This window comes from Xenopus tropicalis, chromosome 4 (assembly GCF_000004195.4).
Source record: "Xenopus tropicalis strain Nigerian chromosome 4, UCB_Xtro_10.0, whole genome shotgun sequence".
Lineage (NCBI taxonomy): Eukaryota > Metazoa > Chordata > Amphibia > Anura > Pipidae > Xenopus > Xenopus tropicalis.
Window position 1 is genome coordinate 54558000 of NC_030680.2, and position 25370 is coordinate 54583369.

The 25370-nt window shown below is 39.2% G+C and overlaps 1 protein-coding gene across 1 annotated transcript in view; it reads right to left on the bottom strand.

Annotated features, from left to right (window-relative positions):
* vat1l (vesicle amine transport 1-like) overlaps positions 1 to 24421 on the bottom strand; it is a 39268-nt gene extending 14847 nt beyond the window's left edge. Inside the window, 3 exon segments of the mRNA NM_001079278.1 lie at positions 6466 to 6681; positions 12000 to 12129; positions 24152 to 24421. Of these exon segments, the coding sequence (NP_001072746.1) occupies positions 6466 to 6681; positions 12000 to 12129; positions 24152 to 24366 (561 nt within the window). The 5' untranslated portion in view covers positions 24367 to 24421.
* Between the last annotated feature and the right edge of the window lie 949 nt (positions 24422 to 25370).

Below are 25370 nucleotides of genomic sequence, written 5' to 3' on the forward strand. Positions count from 1 at the left end.
CTGGTGCTGTTCTCTCCGTACAGGGGCACCAGCCCAGGGTAAAAGGTAAGCGATCTAAGTCACTTGGGGGTGCCTAACATTTTGGCACCCCCAAGTGACTTAGCCTTTGCTTCTCCTTTAATATTTCAGAAAGCAGTGGTGGCAATGGGGTTATGTGAATAAATGGTGCCACAACATTAACGTCACCTATGTTAGAGAATAGAATATTGTGATCAAACTGCCATGTTTATGCAGATACTTTTCTTTATATTTGTTTTCTATCTGTGCTAAAAAAAAATGGAGCCATACTGTGGGACATATTAAGCCATTTGAGCCAAATGTTTAGTCCAGCCATCTTGCAACATTGAGAAAGTACAGCTCAGACAACTGCCAATGGTTTAAGGCTTTCTGGGACCTCAGAAGTAATATTACATAGCCTTCTTTGCATGATCCCTATCCACCCAATGTCAAATCAGGCAGCAGCATTACTATCAATTTTCATTTGCTTACTCCTCCTCAGAGCAAGCATGTCATAGGGCAATGATCACCAACCCCTTGTATGTTGCTCCCAGTGTCCCCAAAGCAAGCAGGTGTTTATTTTTTAATTCCTGGCTTGGTGGCAAGTTTTGGTTGCATAAAGCAGTGTTTTTCAACCTTTTTTGGGCAAAGGCACACTTGTTTCATGAAAAAAATCACGAGGCACACCACCATTAGAAAATGTTAAAAAATTTAATTCTGTGCCCAGCAGCAGTGCCCCCCTAGTACATTGGTGCCAAGAGCAGTGCCCCCCTAGTACATTGGTGCCCAGCAGCAGTGCCCCCTAGTACATTGGTGCCAAGAGCAGTGCCCCCCTAGTACATTGGTGCCCAGCAGCAGTGCCCCCCTAGTACATTGGTGCCAAGAGCAGTGCCCCCCTAGTACATTGGTGCCCTGCCTACGGCACACCAGGCAACATCTCGCGGCACACTAGTGTGCCATGGAACAGTGGTTGAAAAACGCTGGCATAAAGACATGATGTACCACCAAACAAACACTCCTGTAATCTGAGATTATGAATAGAGTCTACCAAATAGCTAATCACTCATGAGTAAGAAAGGTTGGGGACCTCTGTCATAGGGCATCATAATGGGTGATTTATGTATCCTTGTTATTATTCTACAAAAAAACATTTGAAATTATGTTTCTGCAAACCAATGCATCAGCTTTACAGTAATTTATCTAATATTTCTCTTAGGATACTACAATATGCATACCACTGACATTCTTAGCAAATGTAGAGCTAGAGCCCTAATATATTTTATGTGGCCACTCAAGTCTCAGCAAACACACAACAACATCAAATAGCCTTTTAATTAAACAGCAGATATGTTAATTTTATGACCTTGTTTTATTAACATTATTATTACAACTTATTTATTAAACACCAACATATCCTTCAGCACTGTCTAACTGCAGGGTGTATATATTAATAGACCAATACAAGAAGTAAAGTGTACTCTCCAGACATACTTTTGGTCATGGGAAATACAGGAATTGCCACATTTATCATGTGGGAAAAAAAGAAGCTCAGTCATACTTGTATAAACTTATGAATCACATTTAAACTTGTAAATATGGCAGTTCAACTAAACTAAAAGTTCTAATACACTGTCTGAAGTTCTGCATGGTGGGCCCTTGAGGTGACAGTTTTCAGTGGAACTCAAATACTCCTGTCCAACACTGGCTTTATTTATAATAAGTACTTACTTTCAGTAATTTGAGCTAGTCTATTATTAGTTCTGTCAATATTAAAGATCCAGTTGTGACTTTTCAAAAATGCAATGACACCACTTACATCAATAACAAGCATGAGCTGCATTTATGTAAAAATATTTGGGGTTTTTTTAAAAAAAAAAAAACAAAACAGATGAATCACAGATGCATAGATAATTACTTTGCAATTGAATTGCATTTTATATACTCTTGCCTTTCATTCACCATAGCAATGGGAAGATAGCATAAAAAAAACAAATATATATATAAACCCGTTACCAGTTCCCGAATAATCATCACCACCACAATCTCAACTCCTTATATTCCATCTATAATCTCTTTTATATTAGAAAGTGGCATCATAAAGGGGAACAAGCCATACCCCTGGGGAAGGGAGCAACAGCAGAAAAGCTGAGAGAAGGGGCTGAATTAGCAGTCACAGATACACAAGCATTAGGCTTGCCCAAACTTGAGCAAGCAGACCCCTTTTGTGGCCTGAATCCCGGACCTGGGTCTTAGTCTGCATATCATGTGAGTCTTGGCACCGCTAATACTCTAGTATGCTAATGCACTCTCTGTGTCTCAGATCACTGAGTAGTCTGTGTTACTTAATGTTAAAGAGAAAAATAGAATATAATAAACACTCATTTATCAACAACGTGGGGCTCATTTATAAACTCTGGGCAAATTTGCACTTGGGCAGTAACCCATAGCAACCAATCATTGGTTAGATATTCCCAGCCAGCTGAAAGCAATCATCTGATTGGTTGCCATGAGTTACTGCCCAGGTGCAATTTTGCCCAATGCTCATAAATGACCCCCATTAATATGTTGTAACATTTACAAGACCCCAAATCCCCATCCCAAGAAATTAAGAAACCACTTATTTCTTTTTGTATACTTCCCATTCATTTGTATCTAATTTCTGTGATTGCTTTTTCTCCTGCATTTGTACTTGATAATGCCTTCCTATATTTCTGAATTCAGACTTTAAAATATCAGAGCAGTTTCTATAAGAATCATTAAATGGAATAAAAAGATGACAGTGGAATGAAATGTTCCCATCTGAAAGAAATGCTACAGGCTTAGAAGGATGGAATGTCCAGATAAGAACATACTTTAATGGGACATTTTCTTATATTTCTCAGCATCTAATGCATTAAAAAGAACATATACTGAGTTCAATGAAAGTATATTTTATGAAACTAGCATCTGAACAACTATTAAACTGAATACTTGCAATGCAAGTTGAATGTGACTCATAGAGTGTAAACTTAGCTCCGTTACCAGTGTTACAGATTTGATTCTCTGTAGATGAGGAGTTCCAAACGGCTTCTCATATTATGACAGATCTGTTAGCAGAATTGCTGCTATCCCATATATATGACATAAAAGGTTACAGTTTGCATCAAGTGTGGGTGGATGTTATGGTTCTCTCATTAAATGAAACATAAGACTAAACATCAGTTCTTCAGTAGCTAGTTGTCATATGGACACAGGAACAAGCAAATCTTATATGTTTTAATATCAGTTATTCTCTATATTAATCTGTATCCACTGCATAAATCAGTATGTGATTTTAGTAAAATAAATAACCATAATTACCAAACAGCAGTTGTATTTAATGCTCTATAATGTTATTCTGCTTCAATCCAACTGATTCATTTGCATGAGACACAAACAAGCTTCATTAAGCCTAAAAAATTAGTTTGATGATGACAACAAAAATGCCATGTTCAAAAATGATTTGTCTACGCTGAACTGCATTAATTAATTTAAAAATGTCATAGAGAAAAAGTCCTTGTTTTCATACCGATGATTATATTAATTAATTCTGCTGTAAATAAAGCTCAGTATTAAAGAGCATTAAAGTATGGTTATCCCAAAAAAGAAAATAATTATAATTTAATATTATTGTATATTATAAATGTCATTTTAAAAATATATGTACTAAAGGACATGGAACCCCCTCCCCCCACAAAAAATGTAATCAGTAAACAGCCTCTTAACTACCTGCCACACCTGTTGTTCAAAGGTTAATAGTAATACTCAGCCCCCATCTAACCCACTCAATCCTCCTCTTAGGAATTTACTGGCTGTTGGCTACTGAGCATGTTCAGTTCTTCTCAAATCAGGGTACCAAACACACCCTCCAGTATAGCAGCCAGTGAAGAGACAGCACTACTGGTTTCCATAGAAACTCTGCTCTAGCTGCCCACTCTGTTTGTTCTCCTAACCTCCTTTCCTAAGCACAAGTTCAACCATTGCAGGACACAATCAAAGCAAGACTTTTTATCAAAGTAAGTCCTCCAGTTTAAATGTTATGGTTCTGGCGAACAGAGTGAATATATTCAATACAAATGGTGTGGTTTGGGTCAGGGAGATGTGCCCAACTTATATACATGGAAGGAAAATGTAGGCTTTCCATGTCCTTTACAGGTGCTAAAATGTTAGGCACCCCCAAGTGACTTGAATTGCTTACCTTCTACCCCGGGATGGTGCCCCTGTATGGAGAGAACAGCACCAGCCCGGGGTAGCAGCGATCGCTTCCTCCTTCCTTCTTCACTGCGCGCGCATGCGCAGTAGAGTGAAAAGCCGAACTTTAACAGAGAAGTCGGCTTTTTCACTCTACTGCGCATGCGCCAGACTCGGAGTCTAGGGGAAAGGAAGGCGGAAGGAGGAAGCGAATCGCCCCAGGTGCCCCGGGCTGGTGCGGTTTTCTCCTAACAGGGGCACCAGACCGGGGTACGAGGTAAGCGATTCAAGTCACTTGGGGGTGCTTAACATTTTAGCACCCCCAAGTGACTTAGCCTTTCCTTCTCCTTTAAAGAAGAGGGAAAGGTACTAGAATATATTTATGCCCTTTAGATTGGCCTGTGAATGATGAGCTAAACACCTGTGTTTATTTTTTAAAATAGAATATTATACCCCTGTATTTAGCACTAGAACTTATCCGTAGTATAATACACTTGCAGCCACCACCTGTTTATTTGTGGCGTCACTTACCCTGATCATTTCATCATTTTTGGCATGTGCATCATTGCTAAACTTGAAGATCCTAAACAAATACAGGCATGCACAGGGCATTAGCTCAACCAACTGCACATGCTCTTGTCTGGGGCAGAAAAGGAAGTTATACGACTCTAGCCTAGGTGTAAAAAGTCAAGGGTACTGATGCACAGATGCGGGATGTGTAGACACAGACCAGGGGTGCAGTGTTAGTGCTTACTTTTATATGGGCCTTTCAAATACTTTTTGATTATTTATTACCTTATCTTGTCCTTTAGGCAAAAAATAATAGATGGGGTATAGGGTGGATCAGGGAAATGGTTGAGTGCAGGATTGCATGGCTACAGTACATCTTAGATATCATCCTAATTGCTTAATTTTAAGCAATGGTGAAAGTTGGTTGTTATAAGATGGCTGTATGCACAATGTAGTGCCACTGAGACCAATACAAAAGGAGATCGCTGATTTCTGCTTTCTTGAGTAACACTCTTTGGCTGATTCTCTCTACCAGTGTTAGACACTACTAACCATATAACTGCAACATTTTAGTGTCATAAAATGCTTAATTGTGTATGGTATGGAAATACATATAGAGAGGTTTCAGAATCAAATTTGTTTCAGAATCAACCTGCCAGTTACTACAACATTAATTAGTCCCTTCAAGAATAAGGCAACTATTAAATGCCAAGTCACTTTTTTAATGGACACCTAAGCCTTCCTGTCACTGTCTGTGTCTTTGGCACTACTGGCAACATTTTTTGTCTAGAAACTTCACTTCAAATATATAATATATATATATATATATATATATATATATATATATATATATATATATTTATATATATATATATATATATGTATTAGTTATTGCATATGAGAGACCACAGAGAAGAGTAGAGTCAAACTGTTTTGCAGCTTAAAGAACGCTTTTAGGTGGCAGTGCTGCACAGGTTATAAGTGTTGGCAAAAACCTGTTCCTGGTAACTTTAAGAGCCGAATTTTTGGTTTTAAATGGAAATTAAACAAAAACTCTGCTCTTCTTGTGCAGAGAAGAGAAGAGTGCATTTGTGTTCTCTGATATAGCAATGCAGCCCCTCCTCACCCCATTGGAGTGCAACAAGGTGGCATTGGGAGGAAATCACTAAGCACCCATTGTATGGATATATTTTACAGGTTATACACAGGTTTTATGTGTTCCAATTAAAAAATCTAATTCAATGTATGAGTTGATATATATTGATTTACTGCCATACACAGCCGACTTAGGTAAAGTCAGGTAAATTAAACTCAGATTTGCCTGGCTATATAGCTTTTCTGGGATTATAGAGTCCTGCTGTTTACTACAGTGGGAATGACTGGTGTTTGTACTTCTAATAAATAAACTAATCTGATGGTCATAACAAATTATATAATTATAATTTTTTCAGTTTCTCTTCAACATGATAAGTCTTGCTATACACAAAACTTTGCAACAATTAAATAAGAATCTCTGCTGGATACCCACAGTGCAAGAAAGTTCTGGCCATATGAATCCAATGGAAACAAATTCTCATTGCTGATGAATTAGAAAAAAGGATAATAGTTAGTGTTAACAATCTATAATATATTGCTCTTCTCGTTAGAAGTTAAGAACTGTTTTAACCCACTCAATCATTAACTAGGTTAATAAAATGGTAACATGTTGAATTAGGAAAACATAGATAGATAATAAGTCAAACAACTTACCACTCCACCACCAGCAGAATGGACCAGAACAGACATTCCTTCTCTGAGATTGGCCACTTCAAACAGCATCATGTAGGCTGTGACAAAGTTCATAGGGAAAGAGGCGGCTTCAGAGAAGCTCATGTCGTCAGGGATCTTATAGACAAACTCTGCAGGTGTGCATGCAACCTCTGCCCATGCATTGTAATTGGTAAAAGCCATAACTCGGTCACCTATCTGGGGTAGAAAGGTACAGGATTGGGAAGTGTACTAATAATTTCTTTAGGTAAGATATGTTAGCTATTGTAATCCACACTGGAACATTTTCATATAAAAATCCTCCCCACCACTACATCACCTCCCCTTTTTGCATGTAAGTTTCATAAATACATAGTTTTTGTGACTTCAGCTTTTAAGAGCTTTTAGCTTTCAAGAGATAAACCAGAATGAAAGCTAAGCACACTACAGTAATGCTACTCTCCTTAGGGTGATGGCCCACGCAAAGATTAGTCACCTGTGGTTAATCTCAGCTACAGCAAAATGCCCCAAAAATGCCTTTCCACGGTTCCACCAGCAATAAAGTGAATTCCCGGTGGAAAGACATAAGCATTGCTTCGTTTTTCCAAAGTCACCTAAAGTTTCCTTGCAAGGAAACGTAGGGTGACTAAGTGATGTGTATGTCTTACCACCAGTGATTCAAATTATTGCCAGTTGGAAGGCATTTCATGGTGATTAGTAGTGAAGATTTATCTGGGGCGACATCTTTGCAGCTAGAAATTGCATAGGGCAGATGCTCGGCCCCAGCTCGTCACGTCACTGCCTCCCACCAGCCACCACTAATGGTGCTGGATGCGTCATTAGTGTTGGCCAGTGGGAGGCAGTGACGTGACGAGCTCGGGCCGAGGACCACGCTGAGGCAGACAGGTAGTAGCCAGGGATGAGGACGCAGCTGGGCCGGGCCCGGGTAAATGACTTCGGGGGGCAGTTTGATAGAAAGTCAAAAAATCCCTTTTTATGAATCTTTTATTAAGTATCATCCTATTTTTTATAATCTATTTGAAATCACATGCTAAAACTTTATCCGGCACAAATGGATCGAAAAACCGTGACATTCCAGACACCTCATATTACCATGGAACACATCTAATTTTCAGACTGATTGACTTGAACCAGTGTGAATCAGTTTTCCTAAACTAAAGCACATGGGAATTGTTCATGCACCTACACCTGACAGTCAATGTATTTCAATGAGAAGAATAAGTCTTTCAGACACCATTAGATTTTATCTTGTCGGATACAGAGACAGCATGCAGCAATTCCTTCTTACAGGTGTTGTGTCAAATGGCAGAGCTTCCATGTAGTTTACACATAGTATTTTACTATCATTCCCATTAAATTTTGACCCATGCAACGACATCAGACTTGTAGGACACTATCTGCTGATCCAACACCATCCTACAAAGTCTCCTATGTAGTTTAGCTCTAAAACAAAATACATTGATATCATCATACTGTACTTCTAAATACAATGTACTTTTTATTAAAATTTGCTATTTCTTGTGAGAAAGAATAGAGGAGACTAATATTAAACTCAGTAGGACATTTTGCGAGAGATTTTAAAATGAACCAGTGCAAAAGCACCATTCTACCAACAAACAGCACATGGATATTAATGTTTAATATGTAAATATTGAAATTTGGTGGAAAATAGTCTTCTGTGTAGAAACAATTGTTTTTGCAAAAAAATATGTGTCCTCTTGTGCACTGTATTTGGGAATCAATGAGTTAACCACAGGTATTTCTGTGAAATGTTTAATATTGGTTCTTGCTCAGTTAATTACTGCCCCACAGTGCGAGCCCTTTATTCCCTTCTCCAGACATTGTTGCCATGGAGAGAGAAAGACTTGCCACATCACAGCGGCACACAAACACGCAAAGTGAGACTTCAGTTAAAATGAACTTGTTTCTTTCATATCACATAGAGATCTTTTCTGGTTATACATTTTATTCAATGGGTGCCAAATACTGAGGTACAGTACCATATTATAGATACTTTGTAAGATATAAATCTATAGTTTTATTGCCACTAAATATTATTAAATTAATCAAGTCAATGCAAAAATGTGGCATTTGGTCTTAGTAAAGCTGATTTGTTAATGCAGATGGTAAGTTGCACTAATGCAGTAACCCATAGCAATCAGGTATAAGCTGAAGGGACAAAATGTTAGAAAAGTTCTCTTTTTAATGTACTTTTGTATTGGTGATTAAAGAAACATTACCTTTATTTGGTTCCTAGGGAACCAAGCTATCTAGCATTCCTGGGAGTCAATCCCCATTAATCCACATATAACAAATGCAGAATGCTTTAGTTCTATAAAGGAGGTACACATTCCCCACTGGTCTTGCGGTGGTATATGCACCATGCAAAGTAAATGAAGAGCTGAACCTGAGCAGATACAACTTTACTAGTAATCTGCCAGCAAAGTCTAATAGGTATGCAGCCATGCAAATGTTTTGTATGCTATAATAAATTATGTTTAGTGTATGCATAGTAGGTATTTAAGCAGATCAAGCAATTCATATGAGGCTGTATTTGCACCCCATGTTAACTGCAAAACAACATTAACTTGTCAGGGCCCAAGGGCCCATACTGGGGTTGAAGTTAGGACCAAGGAGTAAGCTGAGTTCAGAAAATCCAGTACGCAGTATCCAAGGGGTTAAGCAAGTGTAACCTCAAAACTCAGGCAAAATATCGTGGCAGGCAGCAATAAACGTAGTTAGAACAGAACAGCAGAGTCAGAACAGGTAAATCAGATCAGAAAGGCAATTTACGACGCACCCGGGCTCTGGCATGTTTTTATTTTAAATTTTTGCAGTGAAGTGTTACTTGAAGACATCAATTTGCGCTGTGGCGCTACACACCAGTGTAATGTTGCGCCCATAGGTGGTGCCATCTTGGAGTCAAAGTGGAGCGCTCCTGACATAACTGGAATAAGGTCAACACTTCTGACCTCCTGTGTGTCTAATCGGTAGCACATTGTGTGCTCAGTTTTAAAGGAGAACTAAACAATAAAAACAAATATGGCTAGAAATGCTGTATTTTATATGTTGAACTTACTGCACCAGCCTAAAGCTTCAGAATTCCTTTAACAGTAACGTTTAGGGTCTTCAAAATTGTGTACAGGCAGCGTCAGACGGGGTCGCCCTGATCCGTTCCCCCTCAGGGTGCTCCCATGATCCGCTGTCTCCCTCCCTCGATGCACCGCAGGTAATTTTCTTTTAGGAGCATTCAGGGGAGGGGGATAGAGGGTGTTGGGTGCCTCGAGGTTGAAGAAGGTGGCGGGTCCATTGGGGGGTGCAGGGGCCCCAAAGGCTGAAGCCCCAGTGGGCCCTGCACCCCCCAGTCTGACCCTGTGTACAGGTGCTTGACATATTGGGTTTTGTAAGGACCATGTAAAAAGGCCATGTTTTGATTGATAGTGACACACATTTTCTCAGTGTACTGAGCATATAAAGCTTATGAGAAGATAAGTTTAGGGGTCATCACAAATAATCAAACAGAAAATGAGGTTTTCTTGTCATAGCTGATGATTCAGGGCTTATTTATAAATTCTAATGCAAATTGCTGCCTTGCAATGAGGTTCTGAATTTATTCCTAATAAGCCTTTTTGTGACATTTCTATCCTGTATATTGTGAGTCCCTAAACTCAGTAACCAACAGCAGCACAGATCATGTGCATGGGAATCAGCAGAAAAGAAGATGGGCAGCTACTAGGGGGCATCTTCAGTGGCACAGATCTTCATGGCTAAAAGGATGTAATTGCCTTGGACTGATTCACAAACCTAAAACAGGTGCAGCATTTCTACCCTACTTTCAAAGTTTACGTTATGCTTTAAAGATGCTATTGACAATATTGATGCTTTGCTTTGGCTGCTGAGTAACTAGTGTTGTGCACAGATGGTTAGGCTTCAGGAGGCTGTAAATGAGGTGTAGCTTTACCATTACAGATGTCCGTCAGATTGGAGTCTTGATTTACTGTAGCTGTGTTCTACAGTTGTATTCCACCTTTGTTTCTATGAGAATCAAAAGGTTTTTTTAATGATGCAACTGGACAGCTGGACCAAATAAGACATATGCTAAAAGTCTGACTCAGCTGTCTGAGTTAAACTGCGCAGTCAAAAGCGACCTATCAAACTTTCATAGAAGCAAATGATTAAAAAGTAACCTCACTAGACAATATGTATTCACATAAAAGTGCTGCAGCGTTCAGTGATCAAAGGTGCAAAATAGTGTGACCTACATTACAAGAAACAGATATTTACATATTTGGCAGGTTCCCTTTACTTTTAATAACTGCTGGGAAGACACTCAGCATGAAATTACCCTACGACCTCATTCAAAACTTTGATCCAAGTCTGATCACACAGCTTGCATAAATCTAACACATTATCGCTGAAAACAAGCACTGGCTTTTCGCCACGTTTCCATCTAAAAGGTAGGATCTGACTGAAGCAACTAATAAAAAGCATAAACAGAAAATATACAATTAAAGTGTAGAGCACTGTATATTGGTAAGGGGAGAGTCTGATAGAATTGCTAAGGGGAGAGACTGATAAAGATTCTCTACCAGTGACTTAGCAAGGTCTTCTCACAAAGAAAGTGTTAAGGAGAAATGGAAGGGACACTGAATTATGAATTTAATGTTCTGTTTTATGATCAATATCTAGCAGTGGTGCCACAAAGTCACTTTTTAAACATTCTTGACAATATTAATAACTACCCAGGCTTTTAAATGTGCTCCTTCCTTCCAATGACATGCCAGCAGCACTCCTTAAGCCACTCATGATGCATAATAGTGTGTCCAAAAAGTATACACAGCTGCATAAGAATACTGGACAGATTAAGGCAGATTGGCATTTTATCGTTCCATTTGTATGTTTGCAGAGGAATATGCAGCTCATAGTTTGAATGATTTTCTGGGAAATCCTACAGGCTAAGTTAACAAATAATGAACTGCCTGCAGTTAGAATAAATTGTCTGTGTATCTGTGAAAAGGTACCATCCAAACATAACATCCAAACATGGGTTAAAGTAAATACATGCAAAGTTTGCTCTGTGTTTAGTAACTCACAGAAAACTATCAGATGTTTCGAACAACAGACCAGTAGTTTCTAACTGATAAGTGGTTGCTATAGGTATTGATTGTGCAAACTTTTTACCTGTAATTACACAGCCCTCTAATTAAACATGGTGAGAATATATTGGACAGCCAGGATAAATAAATAAAGCAATGCATGACTCTAGCAAAAAGAAATTGGATCTCCGAACTAAGCATTAGCACTGAGGCATATTAAACAAATTTTCCACATAATCTTTAATATTTATGTCTTTTGAATGTTATATGTAAATATAACCCTAAATTAATCTATCCAAAGAATACAGCTTGGCCTCAACCCTTCAGCCTAGAAAAACTCATACCAGTCACAATACACATTAAATAAATGTAATTTCCAAATACAAATACTCTGATTGTGTAAAGCAAACCATTGTTTACCTCAAAGCCAGTAACATTTCCTCCAATGGCTTCAACAATCCCAGAAAGCTCAAAACCAGGAACCAGCGGTGTTTTTGGAGGATTGTCAATATTTCCTTGCCGGACCATCAAATCAATAAAGTTTAGACCACTAGAATTGGGAAAAAAGAAATTAGTTTATTATACTTACTTTTCTTTTACTGATAAAAAAAAAACCCATGAAATATCCATTTTAAAACCTTCCAATCACTGGCAAGTTAGATGGAAAGGCAACTGCTGGTGAATCGCAGAGTTGTAGTGATATGGCCCAGGGAATATGTTTTTATAGGGACCAACTTTTTTATATAATGCAGGATTGTCCACTCTGTGGCCTTTGGACGACAACTCCTTGTACCCCAACCAGCCTTCAACAAATACTGGCTGCAGGTTGGGCAACATCAATATAAAGTGTCTTGCCTGCTGTCCCCAGTTTGGCCTACTGTACATAATAACCTTTATCTGGCTTTTTATTCCGCCTGTGTATAAATCCCTGTACATTTATAGGATCTCTCATCTGGAAACCTATATTGCAAGAAGGTCATCTCCCACCTAATTTAAGCATTTAATCCTATTTGTTTTTTAAAGATTAAAATTTTCTCTGAAATAATCAAACTGTACCGTGTACTTGATCATAACTAAACTATGTTTAAATGTTTTTAGTAGACTTCAAATATGGAGAAATTACAGATAAAGAAAACCTTATCCAACCCCTAGGTCTAAAGCATTCCAGATAATAGACAATCCCATACTTATAATATAAACATTGGAGCTGCCAAAGGTCTTTATCATACATTTCGAATGCCCACTCATAAAACACGGAAAGGCAGGGAAGTAATACACTTTGCATGGAATTTTACGCCTGCTTCTGAAACAAAGTTTGTTAAAGAGCCCTACACAACACAGAAAACCCTAATATACCTATCCCTGTAATCCAGGGGTGGGCAAACTTTTTGGCTCACGGGCCACATTTACTCACCCCGGGCCGGACCGGGCCAGGGCGGCCCCCTTCTCTCTTTAATTCCGGCACGCCAATAACACCAAGTCTCGCGTGATGAGACTTTGGCGGCGGCGGGCCGGATTAAAAAGGCAAAGGGGCCGGATGTGGCCCGCGGGCCGTAGTTTGCCCACCCCTGCTGTAATCTGTTCCTTTAAAATTTATGAACAAGTACTATTTATATGCTAAAATCCAGGGGTTTATTTGCATATTCATCTTCTCCTTCTCTATTTATATTTCTAAACAACCAATGCAGCTGAATATTGAACAAACATACAATATTAAACCTTAACAGCTAGGCAGTGAGCTTCATCACATGTATCATCAGTACAAATAATAAACACTGATACCCAGATAAATCTGAGTCAAAGTCTTGGCCCTGCAGCAGGTTAAACCACTATTCCTGCCACAGTTTCTCTGCCCCTGCACCTTGATAGCTCAGCTAACATCTATATCCTAAACCTAATTGCTTTAGAACTAGGTAAATTAAGATTCATGAGCTTCTATTTATAGAAAGCTTGTTGAGATTGCTAGAAGCACAGACTGAAGGTAACTTGAGGTAAAATATAACTGCATTCATCTGCTTTTGGAGCTCCAAAAACCATTTGTACATGTACATGTACATTTCTCTAATGGAGCATTTAAAATGTGAAATCTATAGCTGATTAATGATTTTATTTTTCACAATCTCCCTTCCTCGTATTTGCATATGAAATAGATCAAAAACCATAGCCTATATCTTTGAGCATCAGATTGGGGAAATTAGAAAACCACCAATTCAGAATGTACCTTTTCATGCATCAAATGAAGATTAATGAAGAATGCCAATAGCAGCCTACATTTGGAAACAGTTCCCAGGGACACAATGCTACTGGATAGGTACATTATATAAAACTATAGTATAGAAAGGAACATAGTTTTCCAAACCATGAGACATTTCAGACAGGCATATTCGTTCCTTTATTTGGTTGTGTTAAAATTTGATTTAGTGCCTGACCACCTACAGTGATGCTATAAAATAAAGTTTGTGGACCCTTTTTAATTCTCAATATTTTTGCATTAATATGACCGAAAACTTGACCTGTTCTTCACACAAGTCCTAAAACAGATAATGAGAAATCTTTTAAACAAATTCGTCAAATACAATATGCTTGCTCATTTATTTATTGAGAACTATGATCCAAATTTGTGAGTAGCAAAAGTATTTAAACCTCAGTTAATTTGAAGGGGAAATTAAGAGGTTAATCAGGTGTTTCAATCAGGGGTTTCAATTAGAGATACATCGAATCCAGGATTCAGTTTGGGAATCTGCGCTCCTGGCTGAACCGAATCCTTAAAATCACATAACTTTTTGTCACATAAACACGGAAGTTAAAAGTTTTTGCCACGTGTTGGGCTAACTTTAACCCTTCTGTGTCCTAATTTACATATGTACATTACAGGGATGCACCAAATCCCGGATTTGGTTTGGGATTCGGCTGAATCCCAGCTTTTTTTTAAGGATTCGGTTTTGGCCGAACCAGATCTGAATCCTAATTAGCATAATTGTGCATATGCTAATTAGAATTCGGAAAGGGTTAAATGGGCAGTGAAAAAAAATTCCGCCGCTTGCGTAGCGCGTGGCAATTTTTAACCCCTTCCAATCCCAATTAGCATATCCTAAGTAGGTGTGACATGCTGAATGCCTGTACACGCAATTTTGGGGGAATTAGCATTGGTAGGCACGCAGGCATGCAGAGGATCTGGAGCATAGAGACAGGGACACCAAGTCTTCAGGCAAAACTCAGGTTTATTAAGGGCCCATTCTTCCCAACAGAGACATAAAGTTCAGTAAACAGTTCAGGGTTTTGAGATGTCCCTTCTTCAGGGTTCTCACCTTCCAGGGTTATTTCCACGCTCTGGAACACTCAGGCTTCACACTAAGCCTTGCCGAGCCCTCTCAGCACTCATCCGTTCGGTCAGCACTCCCTCTGCTTCCTGGCAGTGGCAGGTGGCACCCCCAGCTCCTGTGGGAGTTCCTAACACAGGCAGCCCTCCTGCTCTGTGCCCTGCTCTGAGAGTGACCTTCACTCAGTCACAGTTCAATTCCAACTCCCCCTGTCTCTAAATCCCACAGGCCTTTTATTGGCTGCTCACCTGCAGCCTAATCAGGCAGCTCCCTACAGCTGGCCAAATCAAACCTTAAAGGAGATTTACTCCAACACAGCATTACCTGCTGTAAATCCAGGTGTTTTACCTTGGGCCATTTGTATCCCACCTTAAACACTGGTGGAAATACACCAAATAATGACCTTTCCCATTGCATCTCTCACATAGGATTCAGATTCAGTTCGCGATTCGGCCTAACCCTTCCAGGTGGGTTCAGGGGTTCGGATGAACCCAAAAAAGTGGGTTTGGTGCATCCCTTAGTAAATTAGGAATCGTATTCGCCCGAATCCTTTACAAAAGAGAAAACAGTGGATCCGGTGCATCCCTAATATAAAAAAAGAAGCCACCATAACAGTTCTTTTAAACAACATTTTCAGCAGCTCAGACAGGAAATTTACAATGGGCTACAACAATATTGCCTTAAATCAATACACACTTTAGGAATATGCCACAATTTACATAGCAAAGTCTGTCATTGAGACGCTGATGTGTTTTGTGTCTGATGGATTAATAAACAGACCCCAAAATGTTATTTCTGTGGCAACCCCCCCTTAATATAATAAATTATATATCTTATTTATACGCATGAAAGGGAGCTGTCAAGGATTGACCTAATCACCTTAAAGGAGAAGGAAAGGCTAAGTCACTTGGGGGTGCCAAAATGTTAGGCACCGCCATGTGACTTTAAGCGCTTACCTTGTACCCCAGGCTGGTGCCCCTGTTCGGAGAAAACCGCACCAGCCCAGGGTACCTGTAGCGAGCGCTTTTCTCTTCCTTGTTCGCGCTTGCGCATGCGCAGTAGAGTGAAAAGCCGAACCTTAACAAAAAAGTCGGCTTTTAACTCTAATGCACATGCACCGGCCCAGGGATTTTGCCTGCAGAAGACATACGGAAGGAGGAAGTGCTTGCTACAGGTACCCCGGGCTGGTGTGGTTTTCTCCGAACAGGGGCATCAGCCCGGGGTACAAGGTAAGTGATTTAAGTCACTTGGGGCTGCCTAGCATTTTGGTACACCCAAGTGACTTAGACTTTCCTTCTCCTTTAAAGATTATAGGTCCCCTTGTTTTACTGCCAAAGACATTGCCACACATAGGGGGAAATTCATCAATGTCCGAATTTCGGACTTATAAAAATACGATTAGTAAAAATTTGTATTAAATCCGATAATTTCTGATGTGCGTTAATTGTACGAAAATTTCGTATTTTGTAAAAGTCGCGTAAGTTAAGGAAAATATCGGAGAAAATACGCAAAAGTTCTAATCTTTAGAAAAAATATGATTTTTTTGTAATCGGACCTGTCGAACTTTAATTAATCGGCCCCATGATATTGGTTTCCAGAACCAGAGCCGGTTCAGTCCTTTTAAATCATTTGTCTATAGATTATGCTCTGATTCAATCGTGATGCCATTTTGTATGTGTCTGCAAGACTTTTACAAGCTAGGAAATTTCAGTTTTTTTCTTCTGCGCTTCATCAGGCTGCAGGAATTTGGCGAACACACAAAGTTTCTGAAACCAATGGTATTATTATTTGATTTAGATATTTGCCTGTAAGTTATTTTTTCCAACCCGACATGCTCATATAAATACAAAATGAATTCCACAATGTTGATAGCAACATGGAAACTCAGCGGAGGAGGAAACACTAAGCACCAAGCAAATTTCTCAGAAGTTTAAACAGTTACGGTTGGGTGAAACAGTGATTGAAAACCATTGTTGTGTAAAGAATAGTTAGAATAAAAAAAAATCCTCCAGAGAATTTAATGAAAGTTTAGAGCATATATCAGGGATTGGCAAACTGTAGGCATCCAGATATTGTTTGGTTGTGGAAGTTGTAGTCTAACAACATTGGCAAATCCTTGCATACACTATACAGTGGAAAAAACAAATCCCATGATTTTTGCAACAGGAAGTAGAAATGTAGAATTTAACAGAGTAGATTTATCTATTCACTATGAGCAAGGGAGCACTTGCTGGTATGCTACCTTACAGCCAATACACCTTGCTCCAGACTAAAAATCTATCTCACAGGTATAGGAGAACTCTTTACATAATGCCTGCAGTTGCAATAAAGGTAAAAAAACAAACAAACATTGTGATTTGAGCCAACATTTTGCATTTTGCCTCACTTAGTAAATGAGCCCTTCTGGCTTTCTTGCAAAATAAAAACAAAATATTTAATCCCCCTCTGGAGAGGTGATGAACTAATGGTAAAGCTTGCTAAGTCACTTTAGCACTTTTTTGATGAAGTGACACATTAGGTAAATTCAGTACCACATTCCCTTTGGGCCACATTGGCTTTTGCATCCATGGATGACATGCAATTGAATTCTGGCAAAAGTCCTCAACTCAATAAAGTGACCTCTGGGCATATACGGGTATGGGATCCCTTATCTGGAAACCCGATATCCAGAAAGCTCCAAACTATGGAAAGCCTGTCTCCCATAGACTCCATTTTAATCAAATAATTCAGATTTTAAAAACTGATTTCCTTTTTCTCTGTAAAAATAAAAGTGCTTTGTATTTGATCCCAACTAAAATATAATAATTCTTACTGGATGCAAAATAATCTTATTGAGTATAATTAATGTTTTATTGATTTTTTTAATAGACAAGGTATGGAGATCCAAATTACGGAAACACCCCCTATCCGGAATACCCTTGGTTCCAAGCATTCTGGATAACGGGTCCTATACCTGTACTTAATATGTTGACTAGAATGCTTGCACAACAATATGCAAGAGCGATGGCACCCAGCAACAGTAAGTAGCTCTGTGACAGGGGAATACTAAAAAATACTTGAAAACACCCACAGTCAAAAGTATGACCATTTCCTGCAAGCGTGGGTGCAGTCGTGGTGGGTAGCGATAAACTAATCTCTCCCGTTTCGCTTCCCTGAAAAATGAATGAACTTCATTGAAGTCAATTGGCCTTTTTTGTGCAACTGTTTTCTCACAGTGACTTTTTTTCAACAATACATTGGAGTCTATAGGCATTTTTCATAACAAAACCTGCTGAAAAATTTTGGTCATCGCTACTGTCAGGTGATTCTTGCTTGGTATCAATGCCTCCATGTTTTTAGGTGAAATCGTTGCCCCGACCCTCAGTGTTGCCAATTTCTGTTGTTTTTGCAATTTCTGAGTGTTTGCAGGGATAAAACACTCTGAATCATCCTGCATGTCCTTATAAATATTGTTTCTACATATTATTTTGCATTTATGATAAATATTTTGGTACTATTATCAGAAGGCTGGTTTGAAATGAAAAGGCTGGTTTGTGTCACTTTAATATGTAAAAGATATCATAGTCATGTCATAATGTTATCTAATGACACAGGAAAAACATAGAGTAAACCCAAAAGCATGTTCCACTATAGGTCATTGTATACATAGAAAGAAAATAACAGAGTTAAAATAATTGAAATATAGGTTTTTATGTCTAGCCTCGGTGTACATTATTGCCTACAACTCCTGATGTGTGTGTAAATGGAATACTTTATCATCTACAAAGCCTGATAATTGTGTGTGTCATGACATTTACTGCCCCGTCCCTTTGGGTCACCATGGCAACCAGATCACTAAGAGTCATGGTTATGTCATTAACAAGAAGGGGTAAGTAGACAGCTCAGTATATATTGTGTAGGGTTTGTACGTAGTAGTACCATAAAGCATCCAAGCCCCCACCATGCACTTACTTTGGTATCCAGCCTTTATGATTACATAGGCACCTCAGCATATATCTTGCAGGACTTACTTGGGCACATACCAGTACTTGAACTCATTAGGGCTGACAGAGCACACACATGTAGCTTACTTTATGTTCCAGACCCAAAAACCCATTCCCAAAGAGTGTATCATATCCATAGTGTAACATGATCAAGCAACAAATTACATTGTACCATGATCAATTGGTATACCACTATAACTATTTTGCAATCTTGGGCGCTACTGTGGAGCAGACACCAATTTGCAGTTTCAACCCACCAAGCAAAGCTAAAGCATTTAATAATTATGGACTGAATGTGAGAGATGGGGAGGTGAGAACAGGAAGAAAAACAAACAAGAAGACAACGAACAACAAAGTTGCTATAAAATTATAATGAAATGTGAATATATAAATGCCCTGCAACCAGTCCCGCAACCAGATGCATTGCCATAGTTCTGTGAATATAACTCAGTGTTACAAGTATATAGTTGCATGTGGATTTAAAGAGAATAACATCATCACCTTGAGTCAAAAAGTTTATGTTCAAAACAGCATGTCCAAAATGACTAGTCCATTCAGCAAAGAAAACAAAAACAATTTGGGCAGGGCCCTCTTTACCTGGTATCCACTCATTGGTATGCACCCATTTATTGTGCAGCGCTGTGGAATATGTTGGTGTTACATGTTAATAATAACAATAGCAACAAAAAACAGGTACATAAGCCAGAACTAAAGAAGGCTCTTGGAAAAAAACAGTATCCAAGGTAAAAATCCACTTGCTTTCCAGTCTATGTAAAGTCAAATTGCACCCCTCCTTGGAGAGGGTAGACAGTCACTATATATATATATATTTAAATTGTACAAGTTAGTGACCTGCAGACAAAAACTGCTTAGCAGTTGAGTTCCTGCCTGGCATTAGACACAAGGCCCAGATATTTGGTAAGTATGTAGGTCTACTGTAGGTGTACTGCACAATACCAAGTTAGTCTATAAATATAAAGGCTTCTTTATTTTAACACTAAGGAGGGAATTCACAAAAATGTTGGTAAAGGAAAATGTTGTAAAACTGTCGTATTTTCACCGACTCAGTCACAGACCAATTTTTATCATTGTTATGCCTCTACTTAGAATTTTCAAAAGTTAAAAGTGGGTGTGGCTATTTTTGTGTCGTATGTAAGACCTTTTTGAAAATTAGTTGTAACCATGGCATATTTATAGACATTTTTTGACACCAAAATTTCTGTGCCATGCAGAAAATGTTGGGGGAAAATGTTGATAGGTTAATTTGGTTTAAGTCTGTATAGAGAACATTTTTTGTGCAAAGACAACATTTTCACAGCGTTTTAAAGACAATTGTTTAGAATTTGGCAGAATTACAACAAATCCATAAAACTATAAGAAACCTATTCATTTTTACAATTAGAGGAACGACACTTTAAGAACTGTGTTGTGAAATCCCCCTTAATCTCACAATTTCTATGCCCCAAAGTAACCTTTGCATCTCCCTGAAAGCAACACAAAAAGGTTTTACTTATCGGAACAACCTCTGCCTTTCTTTTTGTACCTTGCACCCTCTTTATTAAATTAGAACTATAACCCCAGGCGCAAAAAGCACCCTTAACTATAATTTCCTAGACCCCCCCCTCACCTCTCCCTTATCGCATAGTTTTTAAGTTTACACTCTATCCCTATCACTAGCCACTAGCTAAAAATGGTTAGCGATAGGGACAGAGTGTAGGGGGGTCTAGGCAATGATAGTTAGGGGAGTTTTTTGCACCCAGGGGTATAGTTCTCCTTTAAAGAAGCCTACATTTTATCCAATTTTAGCTGAAATTAATAATATTAAAATCCAATCCTACTAGAAGTATTGTAAAAATGAGAATTAATTAATTTATTTCTGTGGTTTGCTGCAATTTTGGTCTATCCCTCCAAGTCTGATTGCATAGTGTGAATAGGCAGTCAACTGAAACTGGACTAATTTCTCTGTACTTAGCACCAAGATTAAATTTATAGTGCCAGTAGATACAAGAAACCAGAAAAATAATTATATAATTTTTGAGCAGTTTAAAAAATAAACTGCTGCACTACAGCCAAAAAAAACACTTAATTTCTTTTTGGGATACATCAAGTAGTTTTTTTTTATTTATTTACTGTTATTCCAAATATTTCACTAGAGATTTGACAATATGCAAAACAAATTTTGTGCTAGATAACACAACAGGGGATATTTTTCTCTACCATTGGCTGTAATAAAAAGATATTTGCATCTAATCAAACAGGAGCTTTACAAGTTTTTTCTGGGAGATATCAGCAATCCATTGACAGCTCTGTAATGTCTATAATAAATATATTTATTTTTTGCACCTTGTTTTGGGGTCTAAAGGGCTTCGGACAACTACACAGGAGGGGACTTTTCTTACCTTTTCTTATCAATTACATGTAATTGTGCATTATAAACCCAAACCCCAAAATTAAGGGGAAAGGGCCAAAAAAAAGTCTATTAGTAACCTACCCCACATTTTAATGTTTGTATTTTACCTAAATTAACTAAAATGGCTGGTGGTTTTGTGTCAGTATATAACTGTCTCAAGTTAATGGCCCCTGCCCTATATTAAGTTGTAAAAGCTGGGAGTTAATGTTGACCAACCCATTTATTTACCCTAGCCCACCAGGCACAGCATAGGAAGAAAAGTAGGGTGTAAGAGAAAGTGTCATCTTGTATCCCCAATGTAACCATGGGGCACATTCATCAATTCACGAGTTCGAAACCCGAATTGGGTAAAATTCGGATTGGATACTATAATTTCTGATGATGATAAATATCACGAAAATGCGAAAAAATCAGAATAGTCACAATAATATTGTATTGGCGTTCCGAAAGTCATTAAATTTTCGTACCGAACGATTGTAAACAGCGGGAAAACCTTTCCGACTTTGATCCTTCTGTGCAAGATTTTGGAAGCATCCCATAGGAATCAATGGCACTCTGCAGCTCCAACCTGGCCCAAGGAAAGTCACAATAACGAAGCTTGACAATACGATTTTGTCGCACAAATTTTGTCGCAAGGTACGAAATTGTCACGCGAGGTACGAAATTGTTGCAGAAAAAACGCTCAGAGCGTTCGTACATTAATAATTGTCCCCCCATGTCTCACTTCTCTCTCAGCAAGTTGGCTGACAGGGCCTTTGCAAATACTAGCAGTTAAAATTCTTTATTATCCTTTTCCATCACCATCACCTCAGTTTGTAGGAGTTGAAGAATAAATGGGGTGTACTCAAGGACATTGGCTCCCTCAGATATAGGAAATCCAGCTGCCCACTGGTCCATTATATCCCAGGCACAGAAAATCTCAAACAATGCTCTCTATAAGGAAGTATACATGTAATTGGAAAAATATCTGAGATCTCCAATTACCACTAGACATGTATAGACCAAAAAAAAAGTCATAAAAATTACAAATGTATTTATATGATGTAAAAAAAAAAAACTTACTCAGCACACCATCACCTTAAATGTTTTATATTGCCATTGTACTAATTATCTCTGCACAAATATCACTAGTTAAAAAATCAGCACTTTGCAGTAGAGTTTATAAGAATCTTTTTGTCACTTACACAGTATACTTTATAACTAGGATAATAGTGGCCACAGGATAGAATGAGGGTGCCAATGTTTAAAATACATCTATCCAATGCAGGGAGCTCAAACCATAAAATCTATATTTAAGAGAAGGTTTTTTTTTAAACAATAAGTGTTTAATTCTCAACCTCATTCTCAATTCTCAACCCACATTCCTGCTCTTCATATAACCCTGATATATTCTGCAGGTCTTTTCAGGGAATATACACATCAGTTCCTGCCCCACTGGAGCTTAAAAGCTAATAATCCCCTTAAACATATTAACCTCTTTGCTGTACAAGAGACCTACACACGCTTTACTTATCTTTATTTACCATATTGACAGACAAGTTTATAGCCTCAGCATTGATAGGGAATGGCTGCCAAGACTGGGATATGCCTGATTTTTACATTGTTAAATGCCAGGGTTCAGTCAATGGGCATTTGCAATTGCCAAGCAAGGATAGCCATTTTTGTTACAATTAAAGGGACTGATTTACTGAAAAGAAGACTTTCAGTTAGTTAACCCCCTCATCAGACACTATGCAGCATAGACTTCATTCCTTAAGACTCAAACTGGCCCTGCATAAGTTAAATAAATAACTGTAAGCTGCACCCAGTAAATGAACACTTACGCCTGCTAGGAAAGAACCAAAACATTATAGACCACTCTCGATGCCCCTTATCCTGTCTAGTGTATAGCCCACTCTACCCCGATGTCTTATATTGTCCCAAGCTTATAGCCAACTCTTCCCAGAGGCCCCTTATCCTACCTTATAGCCAAATCCTCCCACAGTCATTTATCTTGCCTAGCATTTGCCTATGCCTCCCTTGATGTCCCACATCCCTATCCCTTTTTCTGCCTAGTCTATAGACTGTTTCTACCTTGATGCCCCCTTATCCTCCCTAGTTTATAGCAACTTCTCCTGTGAGGCCCCAATATCCTCCCCATTCCCTGATGTCTCTTATCCACACTGGCAGGTATTGCCTTCTCCTCCCTTAGATTCTCCTTATCCTGCCTAACCCACAGTGTACTCCTCCCCTTCCCCTGTATGTCCCTTGCTAATTTATAGCTCACTCTTTCCCTGATATGCCTTATCCACCCCTAGCAGGTACAGCCTGATCCTGCCCTGATGCCCCCCCCCCCCCTTCCTAGTTTATAGCTTGCTGGCACTCTTTCCCTGGTGTCCCTTATTCTGCCTACCTTATAGCCTGCTCCTCCCTTGATATCCCTTTTCCTCCCTAGTTTATAGACAACTCCTCCCCTGATACCCCTTATCCTTTCTAATGTATATTCCACTCATTCCCTGTTGTGCCTTAACCTTCCTAGAAGGTACAGACTGCTCCTCCCCTGATGTTCCTTATCCTCCCAATTTTAAATCACACTAATTCCCTGAGGTCCATTATTCTCCCTGTTTTATAGCTCCCTCTCACTCCTCCCTGATATTCCTTGTTCTGCCTATTTTATAGCCAACTCATTTCCCGATTTAGCCCCTTCTGCTTCCCAGATGCCCCGTATCCTGCCTAGCCTCTCTCTGGCACAGAGGGCATCAACCTGACTAATCCAAATCCTACCCAATAGGGCGCTGCCATGCATTAACACTTTCACTACCGGCGCAGCATAAGAACAAGTGTTAGTGTATCTCTGACGGTAAATAAGGGGTACCGGACCAGGCTTTGACCCGGATCTTCAGCTCTCCCTCCTGTGGTTCAGGCATCACTTTCCGGGCCACCCTCAGTTTGTTGAGCCCACCAAAGCCGGAGAGTAACACGGCTCTCATGTCTCTGCCATCCCCGGCTCCTCCTCCCTCTGCCGCCTCCTTTCCCACTTCTCTCTCTATCATTTGCTCGGTCTCATCGGCTTTCTCTGGCCGCTCCTTGGCCATGATGATCACGGGCGCTGCCTCCTGTTGAATGGGATGATGCTCGGGCTGAACTGCGACTGCAGGCGCTGGTCCTTGATTCTACCGTAATGCGCGCTCTAGCGGCGCGGTGCCCTTCTCCGCCTCACAGCGCCCCGAGCACAGCTGCGCGCACACTCTGAGTAATGCGCCCAAAGAGGAGAGTGGATCCCGTAGAACCTGTGACTTATCAGTCCGTTTGATGGATATTGGATAGAGGGACAGTGGGAGCTGGAGGGTGTCATTAATGAAATATTCATAAAATACAGAGCATGTGATTTTTGCGAGGGTGCTTTGGTACATAATGATGTACTTTGTGCGACTGTCTCGTTTATCTTTCCCTTGGGTTCGCTCTTATTATACTTTTAGATTAGTCTCTGTTATTCAGTGAATAAAGGATTTGGCCGCCCAAAACTGTATTTGCATAATTACATTAATCATAATTCTAAGCAAATTTAAAATGTACCTTCATTAAAAATTGTAATAAAAAAATAAATAATTGTGCCTGTTTCCATTTACACAAAGGATTCAAATACAGGAGTTTTGATTGCCAAACTAGAGTTTCTGAGCAATACTTGCTTATGCATAGGGCTATATAGAGGTGTGCAATCAGCAGAATATATTAGGCGCATCAAGCACAGTGGGGTTTGGTGCCTAACACTTTCCAATACAGCTTGACATTGGCAGATATAGAGTTGGTTAAAACAATGTAAAAGTGTCACTCTTAAAAACATGTGGGTGTGCACCTCAAGCAGATGTGTGTTCTCTTGCTAATAAGCCCCATGAAGCACATGTAACTTTAAGGCTTAAGCCAACATTTGCTTTATATTGTGGAAGAGAACTTAGCAAACCCCCCTAGCCCAAGACTGACCAGACTGCAGTGAAATTTTTTGCTTTACCAATGGACCCTGGAATGTCCTTCTAGCAGGTTATGCTTGGAAAATCTCCAGCGGGAAAATTTCTCATGGGGCATCATCATAATGTTCCTA